The sequence below is a fragment of the Pyrgilauda ruficollis genome, unplaced genomic scaffold, assembly GCF_017590135.1.
Source record: "Pyrgilauda ruficollis isolate IOZ18807 unplaced genomic scaffold, ASM1759013v1 scaffold29, whole genome shotgun sequence".
NCBI classification, from domain to species: domain Eukaryota; kingdom Metazoa; phylum Chordata; class Aves; order Passeriformes; family Passeridae; genus Pyrgilauda; species Pyrgilauda ruficollis.
The window spans coordinates 6,422,430-6,446,076 of NW_024524266.1; the positions used below are offsets into that span (position 1 = coordinate 6,422,430).

A 23,647-nucleotide genomic window follows, 5' to 3' on the forward strand; every position below is an offset into this window, starting at 1 on the left:
ATTTTTTTTTCCCAGGCCCATTATATATATTTTTTTTTAAATTAAAACCCATAGCTATGGTTGGAAGTAGACAAAGGGAAATGGAATTGAGCAAACACATCAAAAGGAAATGGTGATTGAAGTGTCTATTCATACCCCTTTTGTTCAAAAGAGACACTGTTAGAAGTTGTTCTCTTTCATTTAGAAGTTTGAATAATCATTAGAAGAGTGCACAGAGTCTGGGGCTGAAGTTCTCCACCAGAGAGTGTTTCAACCCCCCAGCTGGAGATACTGCTCTCACCTGCACATGCTTTGACCCCTCCCAACTGCAGTTTAAGAGAGAAGTGGATCCTCTTTCCTCCTTCCTACTCTACTCTCTCACTCTAAAACTCCAGTGGCAAAAACATTTACTTTCTGAGAAGCAGAAGAAAGAGAATTAACACCCATCTTTCAAAAGGAAGATTTTATCTGCCTGTCTCCATTTGCCAGTGCCACTTGGAAATCAATACAAACCACCTTCCTCTATATATATAATGCCCAAATTAGGTTGCTTCTAGAAATCATATATTCATTTTTTAAGTCACTGAACAAATTAATCAAATCACAGTCTGTTCATAAAAACTTTCACTTCATCTGGGAACAGAGTTTCCAGTGAATAAAGAAATTCAACTTGAAAACAAACCAACCAACCAGCCAGTCACACATCATAAAAAAAGGTTAAATTCCAGACCAGGCAGTGTCTCTCCCTGTATTTCTCACAGAAAAGCCTGTATTTCTCACAGAGCTGGGTGTGCCATCTCCCCAGGCCCCAGGAGCAGCAGTGACTCTGCCAGCCCCACTAGTCCCAGGTTCACCTAGGAATTACAGTGCTGAGGCCTCTGGGTAAATTTCACTTTTCCTAGGGGCTGGAAACCTGTGTTGAACATTCACCATCCATTTTCTGGTTTACTAGATCCTCAAGGTGGGATTCACTCAAAAAAATTTGGAGTGCTACCATGTTTGGGTGACTTATTTAGGCTCCCTTTATATAGGAGAGGAATGAAAATAATAGGCCCTTCTAGTAACCAGCCCTTCAGAAGAGGCTCTCCTTCAAAGAAAGACACATGTAGGCTGTGTCAAGGTGGCACAGAAATACCCACCTCTTTCCACTGAATAAAAAGGGAGCCTGTTAGTAACTTTTCCAGATGCAGATACCACCTTTTGAGATGCTTTGCACTTCAGAAAAAATGAAATTAATGCTATTCTCAGAGAAGATGCATTTTATGACCCAGTAGGCTGAGTGTCTGCATGCCTGGAATAGCTGTGTGGTCTCTGCAGCACTGTATGACTGCAGACACTTCCCCTATAGCAACTGCAGCACAGCAGTGCTTTACAGTTCCCAGTGATGTAAAAAGACTTAGTGATGTCAAAATATTCTTTAATGCAACTGAGAACCATTTCCACTACTTTGCAGCTCTGTGAGGTTAAGTATTGCACAATGGAGCTACTCTTTCTCTTTTCTTTTTCTTTAATTAATGCAAAAAAGAAGGGAGGGAAAGACAGAGATAAGGAGCAAGATGAAGCTCAGGCATCCTGTGTGTTCCCCAGAGGAGAAAGAAGTCCCTGATCCTCTGCCAGACCAGCAATGCAGGGCAAGCTTTTGCTCCAGAAAATCTGGAATTGAAATTTCTGACCTCTACCAAAGCCTGTGAAACAACAAAACCAGTGAAAAACCAGGTAACACCTCCCTCCCCACACCATACAACCACAAGTTCCAGTCCACTGAACCTCATCATTTCAACAGCAGAGAAATTCTGAGTGGCACTATTCTATGGTGGGAAGAGAGACAAGGTGCAAGTGACCCTTCAGCTGAGGAGCATGGTCTTAGAATGCACAACACAACAGCGCAACCCCATCTTGTTCTAAAAGACGGCAGCAACAGTAATCTTTTAAGTAGTGTTTTAAAGTCTGTATTTTCTTTCTCCCCTGGCTGGCAGGTTCCTCACATCTGGATTGTGCCTAGAGCTGTACTGAATCCTTGAATTTTTTGTTTCTGCAGCAGGAGTGCAACTCTTGCCCCATGGACAACTCACAAGACCCTGTCCTTGGAGCACCCACATCCCATCTCTCCTGGGCTCACCTGTGAGTGCAGCACAGCCCTCCTTCCAGCTGGGAGACACCTCCCAGCTGAGAGAGGGAATTCAGCCCAAAAGGGGAAAGTGACTTATTTACAATCCTAGGTGTAAACCACAGTGGTGTGATAAGAAGTGATACAAGGGAAATTGAGTTTGCCTAGAGGCCTCAAGACCTCCAGAAGGGACCTTCTCTATCACTCTCTTCATTAAAACCTATGCTTTAATGAAGAGTGTGATAGAGACCATGATCCCTTTGCTAAAACAGGAATCCTCCTCCCAAGGGAGTCAGAGAAAAAGCTTTGATACCCTCACCCTAGAGACTTTCCCTGTAAAATGAGTTTTATAGCTATTCAAGAGTATAGGATCATTTAGAGATCTAAAATGGGATATCCCACACAGATCTATCACCCAACATAAAACTAGAAACAAGATTTCATGGCTACTTTTCTTACAAAATATATATTAAAGAAAAAAAAAAAAAAGGCATAAAAATTACATCACTGATTTCAGCCTGGAAAGACTTACAACTAAAAATGACATTTTTAACCTGCTCGTGACAATTCTGCTCTTCCCTTTTCAAATGAAAATGACAGAAATTATGTAGTCTTGCCAAGTGTTACTTTAATTTATTGGAATTTATTTTGTATCTCTTCCACATGACAATCTATTGAAATGTGTGCACACAAGGCCGTCCTCCAGCAGTGGTCTTATATTTTGTCTTGCCTTTTGTTTTCATCTTTTGTTGCATAAAGTCTATGTAGATGGTAATACACACACACACACACACACACACACACACATATATATATTAAAAAATACATACAAGGAAAGGGAGTAGAAAAAAGCAATCTCTTCATGAGGCTGAGTAATCCATCAATATCTTTCACTAAACAGGCTGCAGGTGCTCCTGTATTTAGAAGGATTTAAAATGAAGAGATGGACATCTAGTGAATACAGTATCTTCTGCAGCAAGATTTACACTTTGACAGTTTTGAGGACTACTTGGGAGCCAATTCCCTGCAGCAAATCTGTATCAAGCCTGGAATAATACTGAGGCAAGATCAAATAGTGATGATTACAAGAGCTCATTTTTGTCTGCCTTATATTCCACAATCATTTTAATTTGGGGCGGACTGCTTTTTTTTTTTGGAATAAATTGACACAGAGCTGCTGCAACAAAGGGACACACATGAACCTTTTCCTATCAAGTCTCATACCACGATAATATTTGGTAAACCCTGCAACTTCCAGAAGAGAATTATATTTATTCTGCATAATAAATATGCAGGTAATATAAAGGAGCTACAACAGTCAAAATGCCAAATCCTGCCCCTTTCTACTTGGCTTTGTGCTTTATCTTATAACTTCACTGGGAAAAAGGAGATTTGATGAGAAATGGAGATATGAAGGGAAGGACTCTTTGTATGATGGATTTTAAGCCTTAAACCAAAGTAAAACCTTGAATCTTGTATATTTCAGTTGCATTTGAAGGTGGTCCTTAAGCTCCTATGCCTTTCAGATGTTTTTATATAGACACTCAAGAATGCAATAAAAACACATCAATATCCTGTAAACCTTCAAAAAAAGGAGCAAAAAATATGCTCATTGTTTTACTTAGCTTTTTATTCCATCGTTACGACACAAGACAGAACTTAAAGACAACATCACTGAAAAAGTCTTCAACTTCATTAAAATTAAGACTAATATGTTTTATGAAATTCTTTTGCTATGATACACTTTCCCTTGTGGAGTGCTAGGAAGGAATTTCTCTGGAAGGCTGCAGCACATTGCCACCCGCTGCCCACACACGGCTCTGCAGCTGAAAAACAACGTGTACAAAACAGCAACATTTAACACAACGCAACATACAGCTCCCGAGGAAGGGGCACTGACCCCGACTTTGGCACAATATTTATAGAAACACGGTTGTGAGCTTCTCCAAATGTCATGTTCATTCCTGAAACTCTACTTGACTCTCTTTCATGTGTCTCTCTGCGTTTTTTTCTTTTCTCTAACTTTCTGAATGCTGGAGCTTTGTTATTTCAAAGGAAAAGCCATATTCTTTCTCAGTGTCACGCATCTCAATTTATTAGTTTTGGTTTTCTAAAATTTGGATTCCAGTTTATTGTTTTAAAACAATACATAAAATCATACATTTATAAATATATATATTATATCCTGCATATATAACATTGGTTTTCCTTTAGAATGGGAGGGCAGACTTTGCACTACATACTTCGTTGGTTTAGGCACAATGTTGTTCTTAGATTCTCTGAGCTGCTTCCTATCAGAACCTAAAAAAATACTTTTATAATCTTGTATCAAATTTTAAAGTTTTTTGCAAATATATGTATAAGAAAAAAAATATTTTGTATTTCCCCCTCTAAGCTCACTAATACCCTTATAAAATATATGGCTTTTCATGTTCCACTTTATTTTAGTGTTTTTCAAAAGGCAGTGAAAAGAAGTACAACTTTACCCTTTTACAGCTGTTTTTTTTTTTAATATATATATATAAGCACAGAAACCAGCTTGTGCACTTTCTATAGAATTCCAATGCATATCATGGTAATGTAAGTGCAGTGATTTTTTTTAAAAAAAGCAGTCACGATTGATTGACATCTGTATATGAAAACGTAACATGATTATCATACAATACCCATTACAGAATATACAATCATCAAAACTGCAGATATATAAATACATTTTTAGCAACATCAAAGCAACAGTTTTATCTTATACACAGCATATGAATACAGAGTTATTACACTAAAGTTTTCACCTTGTATTTTCTCAAAAGCTTGCTGAAAAACAGGAAGATACTGTATTTGTAAATTAACTGCTTGACAGTGCTGTTGAGAAATTAAAGTGAACAAAGTTTTTAAAAAGTATATGCAATTGAATTGGTATAAAACAAACAAGCCCGCCCCCCCGTTTTCCAATGTCACCGTTGTTTTCCTATGAGACGGAGGCACGGGCACGAGCGGCAGTTCCACAGAGTCAGGTCATACAAGGGTTTCTGGGAGGGCATCAGGGTTATCAGCTGATAAGAGCTCCCAAATCTGCCACCTCTCCCTTTGCCACTCGTTCCAGTCCGCCTCTGAAACGCTTTTACTGTTGTGGCTGTGAGGTGCTGTGGAACAGCTGTGAGCCGCGGGCGTGTGCGGGGCCGGCTGCTCCTGCCCGGGCGCGGCCTGCTCCGCGGCTCTGCCTGCGGGCCCTCCAGCTGCTCTCGGCCCCCAACTCTTTTCTGGGCGTTGAAGTCTCCACAAAGAGTGCAGCGTTGAAGAAACACTCGAGCTTGTTTTTGCTGGGCCTGGGTAAGGGGGCGGTGGCCGCTCTTTCCTGTAGGAGGGCTTGGCTGCGCTTTGCAAACAACCCGCGTTCGAGTCGCGCTCTCTGAGGTCCTCCACACTGCTCAAAGTCAAGCGCTGCTCCGACTTGGAGTGGGCCAGGTCTGAACTTCTGCAGCCGCCTGCCCTGTGTGGGTCACTGCACAGCCGAGAGGCCACGGGCTGGAGCTGGCACTCGGGAATGGCAGCTGTCGTCTGGCTCCTGCGCATCACCTGCCTGCCACTGTCCAGATCTGAGGAGCTGCCCTGCCATCGAGGGGAGCACGTGGCGAGGTTCCCCTGGGAAAGGGAGCACTGTCCGGGGCGTAGTGAGCTGCTTTCGTAAATGTTCCCGTAAGAACCTGGGGATGGAGTCAGAAACACAACATGAGGCTGCAGAGCCATTCATGTGGCATTTAACAACTACTGCTTTTCCCTTGTATCACGCGGTAGAAGAGGGATGGGGGCTAAGACAGGCTGGGAAAGTTGGGGCTCTTCAGCCTGGAGAAGAGAAGAATGTATAGAAACCTCATAGCACCTTTCAGTATCTGAAGGGGGCTGACAGGGAAACCAGAGAGGACCTCTTCATCAGGAACTGTAGTGATAGCACAAGGAGTAATGGGTACAAATTGAAAGAGGGGAAATTCAGGTTAGATATGAGGAATAAATTTTTACTGTGAAGGTGGTTAAACACTGGAACAGGTTGCTCAGAGTGGCTGGGGATGCCCCAACCAGCGTTCAGGGTCAGGCTGGATAAGACCTTGAGCAACCCAGTTTAGTTGGAAGTGTGCCTCCTCAAGGGAGGCGGGTTAGGATTAGATGATCTTTAAGATCCCTTCCAACCCATATCACTTTATGGTTCTATGATTCTATGAATCTTAGAAGAACTTAAAAGTATTTATTGAAGCAATTTTAAAATGAATTTTTAAATTATATTTGATAGTTTGAAATGTTGCTGTTTTCTGTATTTCACTGAATACAGAGAAGTATAACCACTGTGCTCCTCTGTACTCTACTTAAGAGTTACCTTTTAAAAGTCCAGCTCTGGACAATGTGAATTTTCCTACTGGTTTCACTGTGATTTCTTGAAAACAAGGAATTGTTTTTTTCTTTGCTAGATTTGGGCTTTAAAATTGAGAAATTACTGACCTGTGATTACTGGATCTTTGCAGCCACTTTTCAGCGTTGAATGCCAAGTTCCCCAGATATCAAAATGATCTTCAGAAACATCTAAACAGCAGTAAGAGCAGGGAAAAGATGATTAATCAATCCTCCTAAAGACATTATTTAGAAATATACAAATAGAAAAGTAAAACCTTATGTAATGTATCAGTCATTAACATCCAGTGGCACCTTCACTGTGTACCTAACACAAGCATCTCATTTGTGAGACCCCACCAGGAGAACTGTGTACAGTTCTGGTGACCCCAGCATATGGACATGGAAATGCAGGAAAAGATCCAGAGGAGAGCTATGAAGCTGGTAAGAGGACTGGAGCATCTTGTCCACAAACACAGGCTGAGAAAATTGGGGCTGTTCAGCCTGCAGAAGAGAAAGTTCTATGGAGACTTGTAACAGCCTTGTAGTATCCAAACAGGGCTGACAGGGAAGCCAATAAGGCACTCTCCATCAGAAACTCCAGTGACAGGACAAGAAGTAATGGGTGCCAATTGAAAGTGGGGAAATTCAGGTTAGATATTAGGAAGAATTTTTTTACTGTAAGGGTGGTGTGGAACTGGAACAGGTTGCCCAGAAAGGCTTTGGATGCCCCAAGCCTGGCAGTGTCCAAGGCCAGGCTGGTTAAGGCCTTGAGCAATCTGATCTAATGGGAGGTGTCCCTGCCCATGGTAGGGGGGTTTGGGACTGATGATCCATTCCAACCCCTTGACATTCTATGACTCAGTGTATTTGCCCACAGCTACTTGTTTCTAGATCAGCTCCTGATTCAGTGAGCTCTGTATGGGGCAGGGTGCCTGAGTTTGCTGAGTCCTTAAGTCCTCTGCCTTACTGCAGTCAGAGAAGTTGCACAAGAAGAGGGGGATTTGGTCCACAAAAAGTAGTTTCTGGCAAAGCTCCCTCAGGCAGCCCCAGCCCCAGGGGTCACCATAAGGCATGCTCTAGCAACCCAAGGATGCTGCCAGTCTTACCCAGAAGAGCAGCCACAGAACAAAGATTTAATGAAATGTTGGGTTATAAACAGTTTAATGCCTTTTTCTGATTCCACTAGTCAGTAGAGGAACTTCCTAATTTGTCCTGGTCTAGTATCATTGTGATGCACATTAAAGTCCAAAAGATGGTTAATACGATAAAACTTAATGTAATTTCCTGTTCATAACTTAATAGAAATCTGACCAAATTCTTAAACCTGTTCAGAGATTTAGACGATAAAGTCCAACTGGCATTTATAAAGCATGTTATTGAGATATTATTCTAAATCCTATTAAGTCCAAAGGGAATTAAGTGCCTAGGCAGTACATCTGAAATTGAGAGGTTTTAAAAATACCACCAAACAGTTATGTTCATCCCTAAGCATTGAAAGTTCTCAAAGTTTGGCTCACTAAGTATAAATTTCATAGATGAACACTTTTAAATATATATATTTTTATAGGAAAAGCATCTTGAAGTGCTGGTGAGCTATTAGTTTAAACCACAGTTCTTTACCAAAGAAATCATTCAGGTATGCACTCCACAGGTAGCTATGGGAATAATGGATCCCAGCACTAGTATTGCTCAGTATGTAACTGGTTGCAGATGTAAAGCTGTGCAGCTCAGCTACGTTTTCTAGTGAGAGGGTGTTGAGGTCATTCTTTACAACTGGAGAAAGTTTGTGCCTGAAATCTTAAAATCTCAGCTTTTTCCAAAGCCTGGACCATACTCTTGCAGGAATTACGGTCCCATGGATCAGGACAAGACTTTGCCATGCTGTCACAGACAGGCTGAAAAACTGGACACACATAGTTCTATTTTCCTAATCATATCTCCAGGTTTTGTGAAGTGCCATACCATGAGCATCCATGACAGCTGGCTGAGCTAATGGGAAGGACTCAGCACAGATCCTTTGGGCTCAACAGAAAAAAAAAGGTTATTGGTCTGTCATTTTTTAATAAAGTTATTTACACTATTGCTCCTCAAAACCCGGTAGCTTAAAACGCAAACCTGGCCCTTTTCAATTATTTCAGGAGTCTCCATCAGTCACTGAGGAGAAGGAGGAGCACAAGCAGGATGCACTATACCTTTTCCAGCCTGTGATGCAGAAGAATTCTCCTTTGGCTTAGTTTGCAAGTGTCCAACCAGCGTGTACTGCTCAGGTACCTTGTACAGCTTATCTGGGCTTTGGGCTACTTCTTCTGGCATTGCCACCAGCGAGCGCTCAGACAGCACTGGGGAGTTGTTGTCGTAAGGGGAGACGTCACCGCTGGAAGCTTTGTTGGAGTCTGTGGAAGAATGTCTTTCTCCTGTGGAGTAGGAACCTTCTGACCGCAGCATCTCAGGGCTCCTGAGAAATTTTGATGAACAAATTACAGTTAATAAAAAAATGCTTCATGTTCACAGTTACAGGTGCAGTTTGGCATCAAGGCCAGGATGGATGGGGCTCTGAACACTCTGGTCTAGTGAAAGGTGTTCCTGCCCACGGCAGGGGGTTTGGAACTAGATTACTTTTAAGGTCCCTTCCAACCCAACCATCCTATTATTCTGTGATCATACAGATAAAATCAAATACATGAGAATGGTCACAGCTGCTGAAACGAAAACACTTCAGAAACAGTTAGTGAGGTGGATTTTCCATGAGTAAAACTTGTGCCATGAAGTGGCCAGCAGAGGCCACTCAAAATCAAAAGATGTTGCTGTCAAGAAAAAAAACAACAAAACCCCACACAACTGTATGGTAAACCAGAAGAAACGAAGCAGTTAATAAATTCCTTATGTTACCTTGACAATGTAGCTTGTGGCAACAATAAAGCTGAAGGCATGATAGGGAAGATTAGTTTGCTGCTAAGCAGTATGGTAAAACAAATTCTTGTGTTCTGAAATTTTACATAGAGAAATTAAGCACTCGGCTTGCCTTTCACATTATGAGAATATGTCTCTTCTAGAGACATAAGAAGGTAAATATTCTACAGGGCACAAACAGATGTATTTACTGTACTTATGACTGCAGCATCAAACAACTGGTTCCACTGATACCTTCTACAACTTCTTTTACCTTTTTACCTTCACACCACAACAACATGCACTACCTTTAATTCTGCCAAGAAAAGGCAAACACAACTCCCACCTAAGTACAGCCAAAGATCAGAGAGACAACTAATTTCTGGAATGTGCTGGGAACATTGATGGAGATTTCTTGAACCGTCACAGTTTGCCGTGCAGGTAGGAGGCAGGCTGTGAGTCACTGAACATCCACGAAGAACATGCAGAACTACTCTGTAAATAAACATAACTTTTTCTTCCCTGTTGTTCCTTGCTAACTCATATTTCTATTACTCATTTTTCATTTCTCTGCACCACTGTTTCGTAGATGCTTATCTTTTGCTTGAGTCAAACACGTCTTTAATATTTGTTCTAATTTAATGTGATACAACAGAGGCACATTCCTGTAAATGTCTGAAAACGGTCAGCCCTTTTCATAGTTAAATCCAAAGACAGCTTGAATGTAGTGAGCAGCCAAAACTCATTTATCACTATGGAACAGTAACTGTCTTTCCAGACAAATAAAATAAAGCTGATGAAAGAAAATAAAGAAAACACACAGCCAACCACAGCAAGTAAGTGTTAATACAGAAATAATGACAAAACTTAACACCACTTTCAACCTGTTGTTTTTTCCCCAGCTGATTTACACATTAAATGTCCCAAAAAATAAAATATATACAATCAACAGCATGATTATTATGTTATTCAACATTCCTATTTTTTTCCAGTAGGAAAGCAACCATAAAGTGTTGGGAATTAATTAATAATGTTACTCCTCAGTAACTCTCAGTGACAAAACCATCGCTGGAGTTAAACTGAGGCAAGCTCAAAAAACAGAGCTGCCATTTGGCAAAGGTGCTCTGTCACAAGCTTCCCAGAGAAGCATGGTAATGCTGGGGAATCATTAAAAAAAAAAACCCCTCAATCACATAACCTCAACTGAACTTCTTATCTGAACATAAATCCAATGTAAATTAATCTATAAACTGACACACACTGAGGAACTATAGTTTTATATGTATGTATAATTCTGTCACAAACCTTTTTATTTTTTGTGACTTGCTTCTTTCTTTCTGTCCTCCTAAGTCCTAAAAACCCTTGTGCAGTGATATGAGATTGAAGCAATGTCTTGGGATTTTCAGAAGAACTAGAAGGACCTCTTAGAAAAGGGGAGAAATCTTGGTATCTGCAGGTTTCCTATGACCAAATGTCCTTTTTTCCAGCCTTCTAGATTGAATGTCATCTAAACAGTAAGCTTTATTGCATGTAAGTCTTTTCAGCATCAAAACCATCAAAACTGTGCTGCACAGGGTGAAGACAGAGGTAAACCAGCACTTAGCCATAGCAAGGTAACACAAGGAATGAGGGAAATGGAAATGAAAGAATGTGGGAACATAAACTTGAGCTTTGTGAAACACTGATTTCATGTCTTACCTTGAATGATCTGTTATAGTCTACCTCTTCTCAAGACAGAGCTCCTGCTAAAAATTTACCTGAATAGAAACTTTCAAATCTTTGGAAAGATTCCAACATTCAAGTTTCTAAACTGATTTACAGTTTTGGCTGGTAAGTCCATACTATTTTTTATATATATATGAATAATATCACTTTCAAATTTGTTCAGGCAAAATAGCTTTAAAAATCAAAGGAATAGCTGTGGACTCTGTCAATCTTACTACAAGAGACCATCAAATTAAATACTTAAAAGCAGGAAATTGAACTCATACATTTGCAGCTTTACTTCACAAACAAAATAAAACAGCTTGCAAGAAGACTTTGGTTTGTTTCTTTGCAAATAAAGAAAGAATTCTCACAAATCCCTTAAAATTAAAGTTTTGCATCTGCTTGCTTTACTGTTTGAGTTCATTAGCAAACGGATGTTTACTACAATTCAAAATTCTTCTTCCCTTGGACAGTGAGATTCTCTACCCCCTCACTGGGGAGAAACTAAATTGGAAGGCAAACATAAATACTGTGTAAGATACCCACTCCTCCACATGCAATATATGAGGAAGGGCAGATTATTGTCTCCACGAAGAATAACAGATGATTATGTGCAATCAAATGTGAGGAATGGGAAGGCAGGTAAAGTATTTGTCAGGGACTACATAGTATATTAAGGAAAAGATTTTAAAAGTGCCTAAGTACCTATGGAAAGATTTGAAAGCAGCAGAAGGAACCTATGCCACATGAATTTAAAAATACAATTTCAGATTCCAAAACAACAGGCATCTTTCCATGAATTGATGTCCCCCAGAGTCCACTTGCATGGGTGAACTGGAATAATTGCTTCTACTGAGGATATTCCCACTTTTCTACTAGCATCAAGGTTGTCAAAACAGGAAATCCCTTTCTGTTTCTGGCAGAAACTCTTTTCTGTTATAACTTAAAGCTTCTGAGTGGGAAAACAATTACACCTTCAAGAGGCAAATCATATGGAGTGAGATGGCTTGGCAGCACACAGTACTAATTTCCACACACATTTGAGTAACACAGGGGCTACCAGCAAGGCAGATTGCTGTGGGATTGTGATGTGGTTGCTGGTAGAGGACTCAATGTTTCAAGGAGCCTCTGCAGCTTTCAAAACTGTATTTACACATACTGTATGACCTGTTGTACGGTTTCGTCTTTGTGTCACAGATCAGGATGGATTAAAACTCATTATCATAACCCAAAAACATCCAAAAATGCTGTAACTTTGAAACTTATTTACTCTGGAAGGATTACTAACCATGAGAAGCATTAAATAACCATAAGAAATAGATTTTATTTTTTGTTAGTTTAAAGATGCTTCATCTTACAGCTGTAAACCCAAATTCCATTGTCATCAAGCCAACATACAAAAAATTGGGAAGTCACCCACAAAAGCACACTTCACAATTGCTGCCATTTGTAATTAGCTCTTTATCATGAACAACTTCCATAAATTCCCTGACACACTGTTCACAATGCTTAGCTCTTAAGGGAACTGAAAGATGAGGAACATCTGATTTTTTCCTCCTCTGGGGAGGAAAAGAGATTGTGTTTCCTCTGTTAGATCAGAGCCAAGAAAGCATTTATAATGACAGCAAGAGCAGAAATGTGAGGGCAATTGCAGAACAGGACCTTCAAAGCAATTAATGTGACATTAAAGTCCCAAAGTTGATTCTATACTCTATGCAGTCAACTAGCTCTTCTGATGAAGACTGTCTCAAGAATATATAAAGTTTTTTGTTCCACAGATCCACATTTGTATTTTGAGTATGTGACCAGGCAATTTCCAACAGCAATAAAGATATATTTTGGAGGCTCATTTTTATGAAATCAAGACAAACATCTCATTGTTGTCTGCTGTCTCACATTTCTTATAGGAATAATAAGCAACACATTTGTAGCCTCAAAATTGAGATTATGTTGTAAAATGCATTAATCTCTTAAGAGCATCACACTCCTAGCAATAACACTAAGCAACATTCTCTCTAATTGCCTGGAATATCTTAACCAAGAAGTTGCAACCACAGTGAAAACATGTCTCATTAACACTAAAAGTAAATCACTTACATGACAGCAAAGTATAAAAAAATGATGGTAATTTTTTCCTATCTCAGTGATATTTCATCTGCCCATTACTGACAACACAATAAATTAGTACTGCTGTAGCTATATGCTCCTGTTTGGCTTCAGAACACTTCCTTACAAAATGCCTTTTGTCAGTTGTGACCAGCTTTTCACAAAAGCTGCATTTTCTCCTGAAGGTGTGCATGCTGGCTAAGAGTAAGGAAGTTCAAGGAAAAGTCAAATAAGGAATCGGGATCTAACAATTACCTGTTACATCCACAATGATTTGTGACTAACTTAGGCACAACTGGTATGTGTAGTCACATGTGAGATACAATTTGATGTCTTTTTGTTATACAGACAGTGAAATCCTGCATTAAATTTTTATTAGGTTGAGTTAGAAATTACATGATCATTCCAAACTAAGGGTTGAAAGGAAGAAGTCTCTACATACTGCCTTATGTCATATGATTTGTAGTGTCTGTCCTAGTTGTAGTCTTGGCTTCTGGCAAATGTGAAACAAGTCTAAAAGACAGCTTATGTACCTCTAACTATCCTGCACTTACTGTGATCTAAATATACATATGGTTACTTGTCAATCAGACAAACTAGCTGAAATTACTTCACACAGAGAAAATTACCCCAAATCAGATGATCTGTGATAATTTTCTACTTCATGTGGTTAAGTTAGCAAACTAATAAAATCCTTTACAACTCAATATATACTGCACATATTTTTGTTTCCAAATTTTATAGTTAAAGAAAGCTTTTTCCTGAAGGTGTTAGTTACACTATTTCTTGTATACCTTTCCCTTTGAAGCCAGGCACACTATTACATCACCTCCAACTACACAATGTTAAGAGGGAGAGAAAAAAAATCATAGCTGACTATACAAATTCAATTTTAATTATATTCTGAATGCACTAGGCACTTTCCACAAACACAGGAAGACAAACTCTAGAGTTTAGAGTCTAGAAACACTCTTAAAAATTACTTAAAGCAAGCCTGTCAAATTTTGTGATTTTTGGGTCTGCCATATTGGGATTCACTAGAATAAAGACAATGACTGTGTGTCCCATGAGAAAGCCAGAAATCCTGTTAATCTGAATGTACAAACTCACAGCATTAAGGCACAAGGGTGCAGGTAAATATACACCATACACAAGAATATGTTATGTATCATAACTGCTATAGTGACCAGTGTGATTTTTTTTCTCTTCAGATCCTTCACAAAGCACACAATTAAATAATATCCAAAGTCTCCATAGCGCTGCTGTTGTGGCAGTTGCCTTGTTCACAATGTCTTACATGTATAGGATAGGAAAAGAATGACAGAGTGGTCAAGCAGCTTGCTGTGATGGTGTTAAGGCACTCTAGGGTGTGTTTCAAGGATAGTGGAATACATGCTTCCTGTTACTGAAAACTACAATAAACCCAAGACACAAACCAGCAGATGACTAAAAAACATCCTGTCAGATAATAGTGCACTGAATATTTTTATGTACATGTCATTCTGTTCTCTGCAGCAGAACACAATCTTTCCTCTGAATCAGGGAAACAAGTTTTGTCTTTAGAAAATGCTGTACAAGAGTCATAATTTCTTTGGCAGAGTCTGTGTAATAGGGAGGATATTTCTACTCCACTGTAGACAGTGCAGAAGAGCTGTGGAAAACTAGAACCTTTTGGACACTTCCAGTGGGAGATAGAAATTCCCAGCAGAAAAAAAGGTTGATGAAAAAACAGATTACTCACGATGACTGGGAAGCTTTTCTTCTCAGCAAATAGTCTACAACATCTGGGTCAGTCTCTAATAAGCTAATAAGCACTTCATTCTGTAAGTCAGGGGAAACCTATGAAGACATAAAAGAATACTTAGTTGGAGGTTAATATCCTTTCATATACATTAATTTTGGTGCTATGCTTAATCTAAATTAACAAGTACAAGTACATTTACAGAATGTATATAAAATATTCAGAAGCTTTCACTTAAAAGAGAAATTTCATGTAAGAACAGATGAAGTAGGACTGAAGATCACTTTTTACAATGTTCAGTGCTGATTACTGTTGTATAACTGGTTGGTATCCAGTTGGTTATTATATCTGGAAATAACAGTGGGATTACTTATGTGTCACAATCAGAAAAGCTCCAGTTTATGGTCCTCACTTTACATCACCCTTCAAAGATCTGAGGACATTTACAAATCTCCATCTCTGCCTCTCCAGCCACTTTGACCAACAGGCTCAGTCAGAATTTGTGTCACCTTTGGAGTTTGGCCTTCTGATTTGCTAACTTTCTCTTTGCACTTAGTATGGGCATGAACCTTCAAAACCCTTGATAGCTTCAGATGCTGCAGGATACAGCAACATCTCCTGGGCAGGTAGCAGAAATGGCACCCCAAAAGCTGCACAAGTAAACTTTGTGTCTCCAACTGCACTTTACATGAGTCTTGTCAATCCTCAAGTGAGTTTGTCCATATTACAGTGGAACATTCAACACAAACTTCGAAACATTGAAACAGATTAAACCATCCAAGAACAGCCCAGGTTCACTCATGACAGATGGAACTCAATGCAAGACAATCTCAGCAAGAGGTCATCAGCTGGGCAATACGTGTTTCTGGATGCAATCTGTCAGAGCCTGAATCTCTTGACCTTCAACTCACACTTCATGGACCATTTGTTCTCCCTGACATTTCCTGGGAAATAGGAATAGAATTACTAACACATTCCCCAGAGGAATATCCCATTTTGGGAGGCATTTAGGGAGTCTAGTTACATAAAAGGCATATTTCTTAAAATAAGGAAATAATTAGTAAATAAATGAAGATATGCATTATTTAATTCAAACTGATCCAAAATCTCTATGAAACCTTGTGTAACCACATACTCATTTTTTTAATATTGTTTTCAGTCTCTGAACTGGAAAAACATCTTACTGATGGTCACTGATACACTAGTCTTTAAACAAATTTTTTTAATAGGAATATGACTTTTAGAAACCTGGTGTACTGTAACTTCTCTGTTTAAACAGCCTTTCTGTACACTAGAAGTAACTCCAGATAAAGTTTCATGGTAAAAAAAAAATCCACACATTTTTTTCTGTAACTTAATATTCAGCTTTTTATAAAGTAACTTTGTAATAAAATACCGAGAGAATTTTGTCAGAAAAATAAAAATACATCTTGCCTTATTAAAAAAAAATGATAAATCCGTCACAAAAAGTCTAAAAATGTTTCACGAGAAGTTCAGTTCCAACAGAAAGCTTCTATGAAAACCAAGCTTAATGGTTCTACTGATTCAGAGGACTTTTACCAGAATGAATATGCCAGTAGATTTGTAATGATGGGTCTCTTTGCTAGCTACCTACCGGGGGCTTCCTGCTGTGCACCAATTTTCTTCAGTTTAGTTCAGTAACTTGGCAAGTGTAGAATTGATATGCATGTAACTGTAAACTTACACTTATAGAGAACTACAATATCAGTATCTCAGGAAGATGCCACCATAACTATTACTGAATTAATTGTTTCACTGGTAATTGCACCAAAGTAGATGGATGAGAACTTGAAATCTGGGACAGAAGGGAAGCAAAGGAAGCTGGTGAAATAACAGCTCTGGAGGACATACAGGGACATATCAGAGGGCTCTACGGTTGTCAGGACTCCAGCAGAGTACCAGATATTCTGAGATTTTGGGGTTGGGTGCTACATGACAGTCACAGCTGTTGAGACACAGAAGGGTGGAGAGACCCTTGAAGTGTCTCCTTTGTGCTGTCCCTTTCCACTGATGTGGCACAGAATGGCAATTTGTGGCTGCCTCCACAGTGGGAAGGCCACAGTAGCCTCCAGCAGTAAAAATATGAAATTTCATACACTCTGTAGCACTTCTTTGCAGCAGGGCTGGATTTGAATACTAGGAGATGAAATACATGAACCAGCTGCTGATCTCCATCCTTCATGCAAAGCCAAGTCAAAAATGAAGGGTGGTTGAGTTGTGCCTCCTTTCATTCAGCTGCAGAGACTGGCAAAGAACAGTCCTTTATATATCCCCATGAAACACTTTAATACATCCCCAAGACTCACTGAAATGGGCAAGATCTGGATATGAAAGTGATTATCATCACTGACATCAATGAAGCATGACCAGATTCCATCTTCTACAGGAAATCCACTTTTGCATGCTACTGATGTTAGCAATAGTTAGTAAAAATGGTGCTCAGTATCCTGGGTTGTTCTGAGAAACATAATCTCTCTGACCCACAATATGTCAGAATCATTCTGATATTGTGATCTGGGTACCCCACCACATCTTGGTTTCCTAGGGTTTGATTCACAAATGTTGTTCCAGTTTCAATGCTGAAACCAGTCACAGTTTCATAACCTCCCACACATAAAAGTAACAGCAAAAAAAAAAGAAACCAAAACAAACACAAAAGCATCTGAGCATTAATACACCATGTTATAGTTGTAGCTGAATGCTTAACTCCATGTGGATTTTTTTAATGTGGCATAAATGGCGAGTATAAACAGCAAAAGCAACTCTGGAAAACAAAGAAATTATTTTTCCCACACTTCATTTAACCTCTAGAGGAAAGCTGAAGCACTAAAGAGATGAAGGAATAAATCCATCAGAATTAGAGCCCAGATGCAGGTTAGCCTAACCTTAGTCCCATCCTTTCCACACTGAAAGTCACAATGCATGCCTTAAGTATTATGTACTGAGTTGTGTCTGTGCTGAAGTTCTTAAAGAGAAACAACAATAAGAACACTTCAACTATCATATGTATTCTTATTCAAGTATTATCTTAAACTTGATAGTGCCAACCATACTCTGGGCCAGCAGACCTTCACACAAGAGCACAGTTCTGTCACTTTCTTTTACTGATATGAAAGGAAAAATAGCACCTAGCATTTTCCCCAACTGTGAAAAGCATTAAAAAAAAAAAGACAAAAGACAAAAAAGAAAACTATCGCAAGTGTCTCACTGGTAAAAAATAAAAATAAAAGGCAGGAAAACCACAAAGAAGTTCATCTGAGGCTAAGACATCTGAGGCAGGGCCCATGATTGCTTTCTCATGCTCTACTCCCTTGTTGAAAACTGATAGACATCTTCCATTTACAGTACTGTGTGGCCATCAGCCCACAGTTCAGGGCTGTTCATCTTCTTGCAACAAGGTCTCCAGCACTCAGCTTTGCTGAAGCACTGAACGTTTCCAGAGCATTCTTTCTGCTTTGGGAACTTATCTCCTCAGTGTAACACACAGTGCTGCTTAGTCTCAGGACAAAACAACCAAAGTTTTTTCCACTTTTTCAAGATTACTGGTTTTGTTACAATGCGTATTTTTACTACAATGAATACAGAATAACGAAGACCACCACTAGGTCTGACTGGCCTCTGCTATCCCCAGAGCAGGGCTCCCTCAGACACAAGTCCTGCTGAGCTGACTTACAATTTTGTACACAAAAAGAGCATAAGAGAAAGCCATAGAATGAACTGCTCAGGTAAAGGCTAGGCATAGGAAATGTGACCTAACTAAGCTTCATCTTAAGTAAACAATATGTCCAACTCCAAGGCCATCAGCCTTCTTATGAAGAACTTGTTTGCTTCAGCAAAAGAACTGAAGAGAACTCAGGAACTACACAGATTTATGTTTTATTCCTTTTACCCAACTAATAAACAAGAAAGCTTTGTCCTTCCTCTCCATCCAAACAATAAAAAAGTCTTGGGTAGGGAAGGTAATTCCTTAAATTAATCAAGGATCTCTTAAACCCTGCAGAAAAATTGTCTTCCTGACTTATAAAACTGAGATGTGAAAGATCATTTTCAGTCTTGTCTACGCATTGCTCAGTATACAACTGAATGGCCAGCCCCATCATTTTCACAATCTTCTAAACAATACACCTTTAGCTACACAGAAACCATTCTAAGCAAGATATAAGTACACATTTTTAATATTTTTACTTACTGCAAAACATTCTCCTTTCTAGAAGACTAGTTTTTGTTACCAGTAATTACTGATCCTAAATTAATGCAGCCTCTACAGTTTATTTCATCCCCATCTACTTTAATATCAATCAGCTATTTTGTCATTTATCTTGCAAATGTATACGAGTGATATGAAAAAATATCCACCCACCATGAAAAGGGTTTCATAGTTTTCAATCATCTTTTGCACAACAGCTATGATAGCAGTACTCTCTTCAGCTCGAGCTGAGCTCTGAACCGAGAATTCTTTGTCTGTAGATTTCTGCTTGTGCAACAAGTTAGGGCCAAAGATGGTGGCCAGGTTAAGCGACGTCATCTTGTTCCCAGTGATCTAGAAAAGAGAATACAAATGAGGTGGGGTCTCACAGGGCCTAATGTATACAGATAGGTATATAGACACACCTATACACACTCACACCCCTGCACACCCACACACAAACACACACACACTCTCTGCCCCCCCGATTTGGTAGATGCTTCATTCATCAAAACGAATACCTGCTGCTTGTCAATAAAAAAAATGAACAACTTTTAGAAACACCTTGTTTTGAACATCTCTGCAACAAGCCCTGTAGATTTTCTGGATATATTTTCAAGTGGATTAGAGGAGTAGAAGGTGAAAGTGTTTTCTGCCCTTAATTCCCTGGGAGCTCAACAGTGGCATATTTCTGAACTCGGAGCAACCTCCCTCCTACTTCAGCATCTCAGCACATTACTGTCTCTTAGGATCAAATGCTGAAAGCTCCTGGCTTTCTCAAGTAGCATTCAGGATTTGAAACATATACAGTGATACTTTTCCATGTTTAAACTGTTGAGATAATTAAGGAGCAGGCTTATTTTTTTTTATGAGTATTTTCCTGTATTTCTAGAACATGCCAAATGGTTACTTGTTTGGTGGCTTGTTTTAGCTTGTTGGGGTTTTCATCTTTTTTCCTACTTTTATAAACCTGTGCTCAAGGAAGCAACAGTAACCTGAATTTTGAGAAAATAAAAGGCTAGAAATACATACTAGAATGGACAGGAATTACCTGAAAAATATGTAAAAACTTTTGCTGTCGTATTTGTTATTATACTACTATTTTCCCTTTCTATTCTTCAATAAAAAGTAGAAGTCATTTGAACTAATAGTTTTTAAAAAGGATATAAAGAGATATCAAAAAGAGGTAGTAAAAATAGAATTTTAAGAAGTGACTTGTACAAAACAGATGATTTCAAAGCAGTATTTTAAAATTTTTTTTGTAGCTGATCATTCATCAAATACTCTAGTCAAACTGCACTGACTACACCTGGTTTATTTTTAAGGAACTCAACTAGACAGCACAGAAATGACAGTAAAAAGCTTTTCTTGTTAGGAGCGGTGTGTAATGCTGGAAAGACATCTGCAGTAAGTAGGTGCATGGGCAATCACAGCAAACGTTGGCTCTCAGTTCAGAGACTCGTCCCAGCACACTGTGAGAACAGCACACCCTTATTTGCACACCACCAAGCACCCAGCTGTTTCTCAGGTGACCTTGCTTTTTAAACTCTGTCTGATTTTTGAGCCACCACAGATGCACAGGCACACGCGGCCTCAAGTGTGCCAGGGCAGCCTCTGGCTGTGCCCAGATCTGCATGTGCAGGCTGTTTGTACAAACAGTGAGCCTTTTCTTAAGGGCAGCCTCAGGGCATCCTTAAAAAATGTTGTAAACATCTCCACTGAAATTAACTGAATGAGTAATTTTAATAAAGTTAGTCATCCATCTTCAACTTCTTGAGAGAAGGGCTGTTGAAAGAAATCAAGAAGAGGACCTGTGTGCCAAAGCTTGGCTGTCTTCCTTCCAGTGATAGCAAACAGTCTGATAAAATACTTTCTCTTGCCCTTAATGCCTTTATTCACTTAATTCTTCATAAATAGCTTAAACAATTGTGAGCAGAAAACTGTATTTAATCTATAAAAGGTATCCAGTTGCACATAATATTCCTGATGCTTACAATACTGTCAAGATAACTTACATAAATCTGCCTTACCAAAATACCTGTGGCAAAGCTGATGTACAATGGTTGAGCCAAATGAACTCTGTTAAGCAGCATTTCCTTGCCCTGCAATAAGATCCTCTTGGGTACATTCCTGAACCAACAGAGAACTCTTTGCAGGACCAGGGGGACCACGACCTTAGCTGGCTTATACATGTTTTTAAGCACAGTAAATTATTACAGGCTGCTCTTTCTAAATGCTTTCCATCACAGTGATATAGTTTTTTATCAACTCCTTGCTGAGAACAAAAATAATAGCATTTAAAGTGGATTTAAAAGTGAAATAGGCCTTGAAGTCACGTACAACACTTGAAGTTAGGACTTGCAAGGATAGAATAACTGGAAGTTAGGATTTGAGGCAGAAATTTGGCAAAAATAAGTTTCAAAGTGCTAATTGTTAAAATCAGACAACTGCAAAAGGCATCCAAATTTGACAAAATCAGCAGGATTTCCCATCTGGAAGACAAGGAGTCTTCCAGAGGAAGAGGAGTTTCCTAGGAGTCTCAGTCGTAGTCCCTGCTGCAATTCAGAGGACTGAGAAATCCTTCCACAGATAAACCAGTATATTTTTGTCAAGCACTGACAGACTGTATCCATTTTATTCAATTAATAGAGTTGCCCTCCTTTTGCACAGGGGCTACTAGTGCCAGCACTTCTCTGGTAGGAAATGGGAAGCCTGGATTTTCAGGTCTTCTCTAGCATGAATGGGCACAGGGTGCAGATGTGAGAATGCTCAAGGCTGGAGCTCAGCCCCATGGCTGTGGGCATTCTTGTCTCTGTGGGGTGAGTGCACATCAAATTCTCCACTGAATTTGGTCTAGACTGCAACAGTTAAGGAGGTCAAAAAGAAAATGGGCAAAGATGAACTCTGACTCCAGCTAGTGATGAGGTCTGTCAGTTGCAAGGATACAGCTGGAGTTCCTGCCCTCTGTTTTATTTTGCACTACCTAGGGCACACAAGGAAGCTGAGAGAACCAGGAATTGAACTGCTCTGTCCAGAAGTCATGTAAAAAAGCAACAACAGAGAATGAAAAGAAAATGAAAAAGCATATCCTTGCATGCCTGACCTTTTCTGAGTACTTTTCCCATAGATTATTATGGGATAAAACAAGGCAGCAGGAGAATGGATGACATTAAATGTTCTTGACAGCAAGGTTGGTACACTGAATCTCCCAATGGAAGTGGGAGATGCTTTACTGATTAAGTAATACAAAAATTAAACCTTCACAGCCCTTAGAACACAGTAAACAAATGGCAGAAATACAGGGCTAACAGATTAAGTCTCTCTCATCTTTCAGGGATATGCCACCACTGTTTATGTTCCAAGGCTTTGAAGATCTCTCTGTTCAGACCATGAATTAAGTAAAGCCAAAGGACACAAGTGACCAGGACTTACCTCTTGGCCATCCTTGTCTCTGGTGTCCTCTGCATGGCCAGCTACTGTGGAGAGGAACTGCAGCAGGCGGTGAAGGGTATCGCAGTTACAAGGAGGTAGAAGATAAATGAGAAGCTGTAAGGTGCTGAGCTGCTCATCTGGCTCTAATACTAAGAGGGGAAAAAATATGTTCTAAGAAATCACTCCAACTAACCTAAAAGCAGAACAAATATACTGATCCCAACCCAAAGGAAGGTATAGGAATAGCTTTGTTTAAGAATCATTTTCCTTACAACATCAGAAGAAAACGAGAAAACTAAGGAAACTTCAAAACTATAAGAACTATTGCTACGGGATTTTTGCCTTAGTGGATCAACATTTTGCTCTCAAGTTCATAGGATTTTTCTTATCCTAAAAGAGAGCAAAATCCATGTTTTACACTCCATCACTGTTACTGGACTCAAATATTCTGCTTACTTTTCTACTTACTCCATTCATTTAGGTATTGCTACTGGTATGTACAGTAGCTGTCAAGCATTCCAGTCATGTTTATGCTTCAGACATTTTCATCTTGCAGAAGTACCAGAAGATTGGAAAATCAACCAGAGAAATAAAGGACACTCTGCTACCACTACCATCTACCGTCTAAATGGTAGCCAGTGACAAAGGTGGGACAGAGGCAGGATCTCAGACGTGAGGGCTAGAAAGCATCTGAAGAACCCATACCGGGCAGCTCCTCAAGCTTGAAACATCCAACTTTACTTTTTTCTAAATCCCTGAGAGTCTGCACTTGGGACTTAGGAAACACAATTGGAAGTACTTAATATGATGGCTTTGAGGACCATCAAAGAAGAATGAATGAAAGAAACAAGTATGAAGAAACTTGAATTTTTCAAGCCATGCTGGAACTTTGGTCAGTAGACAGATCTAAAAATTTTAAGTCACAAGGATTCAAATGGGAGTCTGTGATCTGGCACTGCTGGATCAATGACAGGGTCAGGTTTTAATAGAAAGCATTAATTCCATCCTTACAAATGCAAAAATATGTATAGTTAGTGAAATCCTTCTTGTTGTGATTTTTTGGATTATACTTCTATAGTACAAAACCAAGAAGTAAAAC

The 23,647-nt window shown here is 39.4% G+C and overlaps 1 protein-coding gene across 1 annotated transcript in view; it reads right to left on the reverse strand.

The window, feature by feature from the left end:
* Positions 1 to 3,706: 3,706 nt before the first annotated feature.
* Positions 3,707 to 23,647, reverse strand: part of ARHGAP6 (Rho GTPase activating protein 6) — a 314,111-nt gene continuing 294,170 nt past the window's right edge. Inside the window, exons 8-13 of the mRNA XM_041472498.1 lie at positions 22,549 to 22,697; positions 19,291 to 19,470; positions 14,910 to 15,007; positions 8,659 to 8,921; positions 6,575 to 6,655; positions 3,707 to 5,787 (exon numbers count right to left, since the gene is read on the reverse strand). Coding sequence (XP_041328432.1) covers positions 5,099 to 5,787; positions 6,575 to 6,655; positions 8,659 to 8,921; positions 14,910 to 15,007; positions 19,291 to 19,470; positions 22,549 to 22,697 — 1,460 coding nt within the window. The 3' untranslated portion in view covers positions 3,707 to 5,098. The remainder of the gene's footprint in view (positions 5,788 to 6,574; positions 6,656 to 8,658; positions 8,922 to 14,909; positions 15,008 to 19,290; positions 19,471 to 22,548; positions 22,698 to 23,647) is intronic.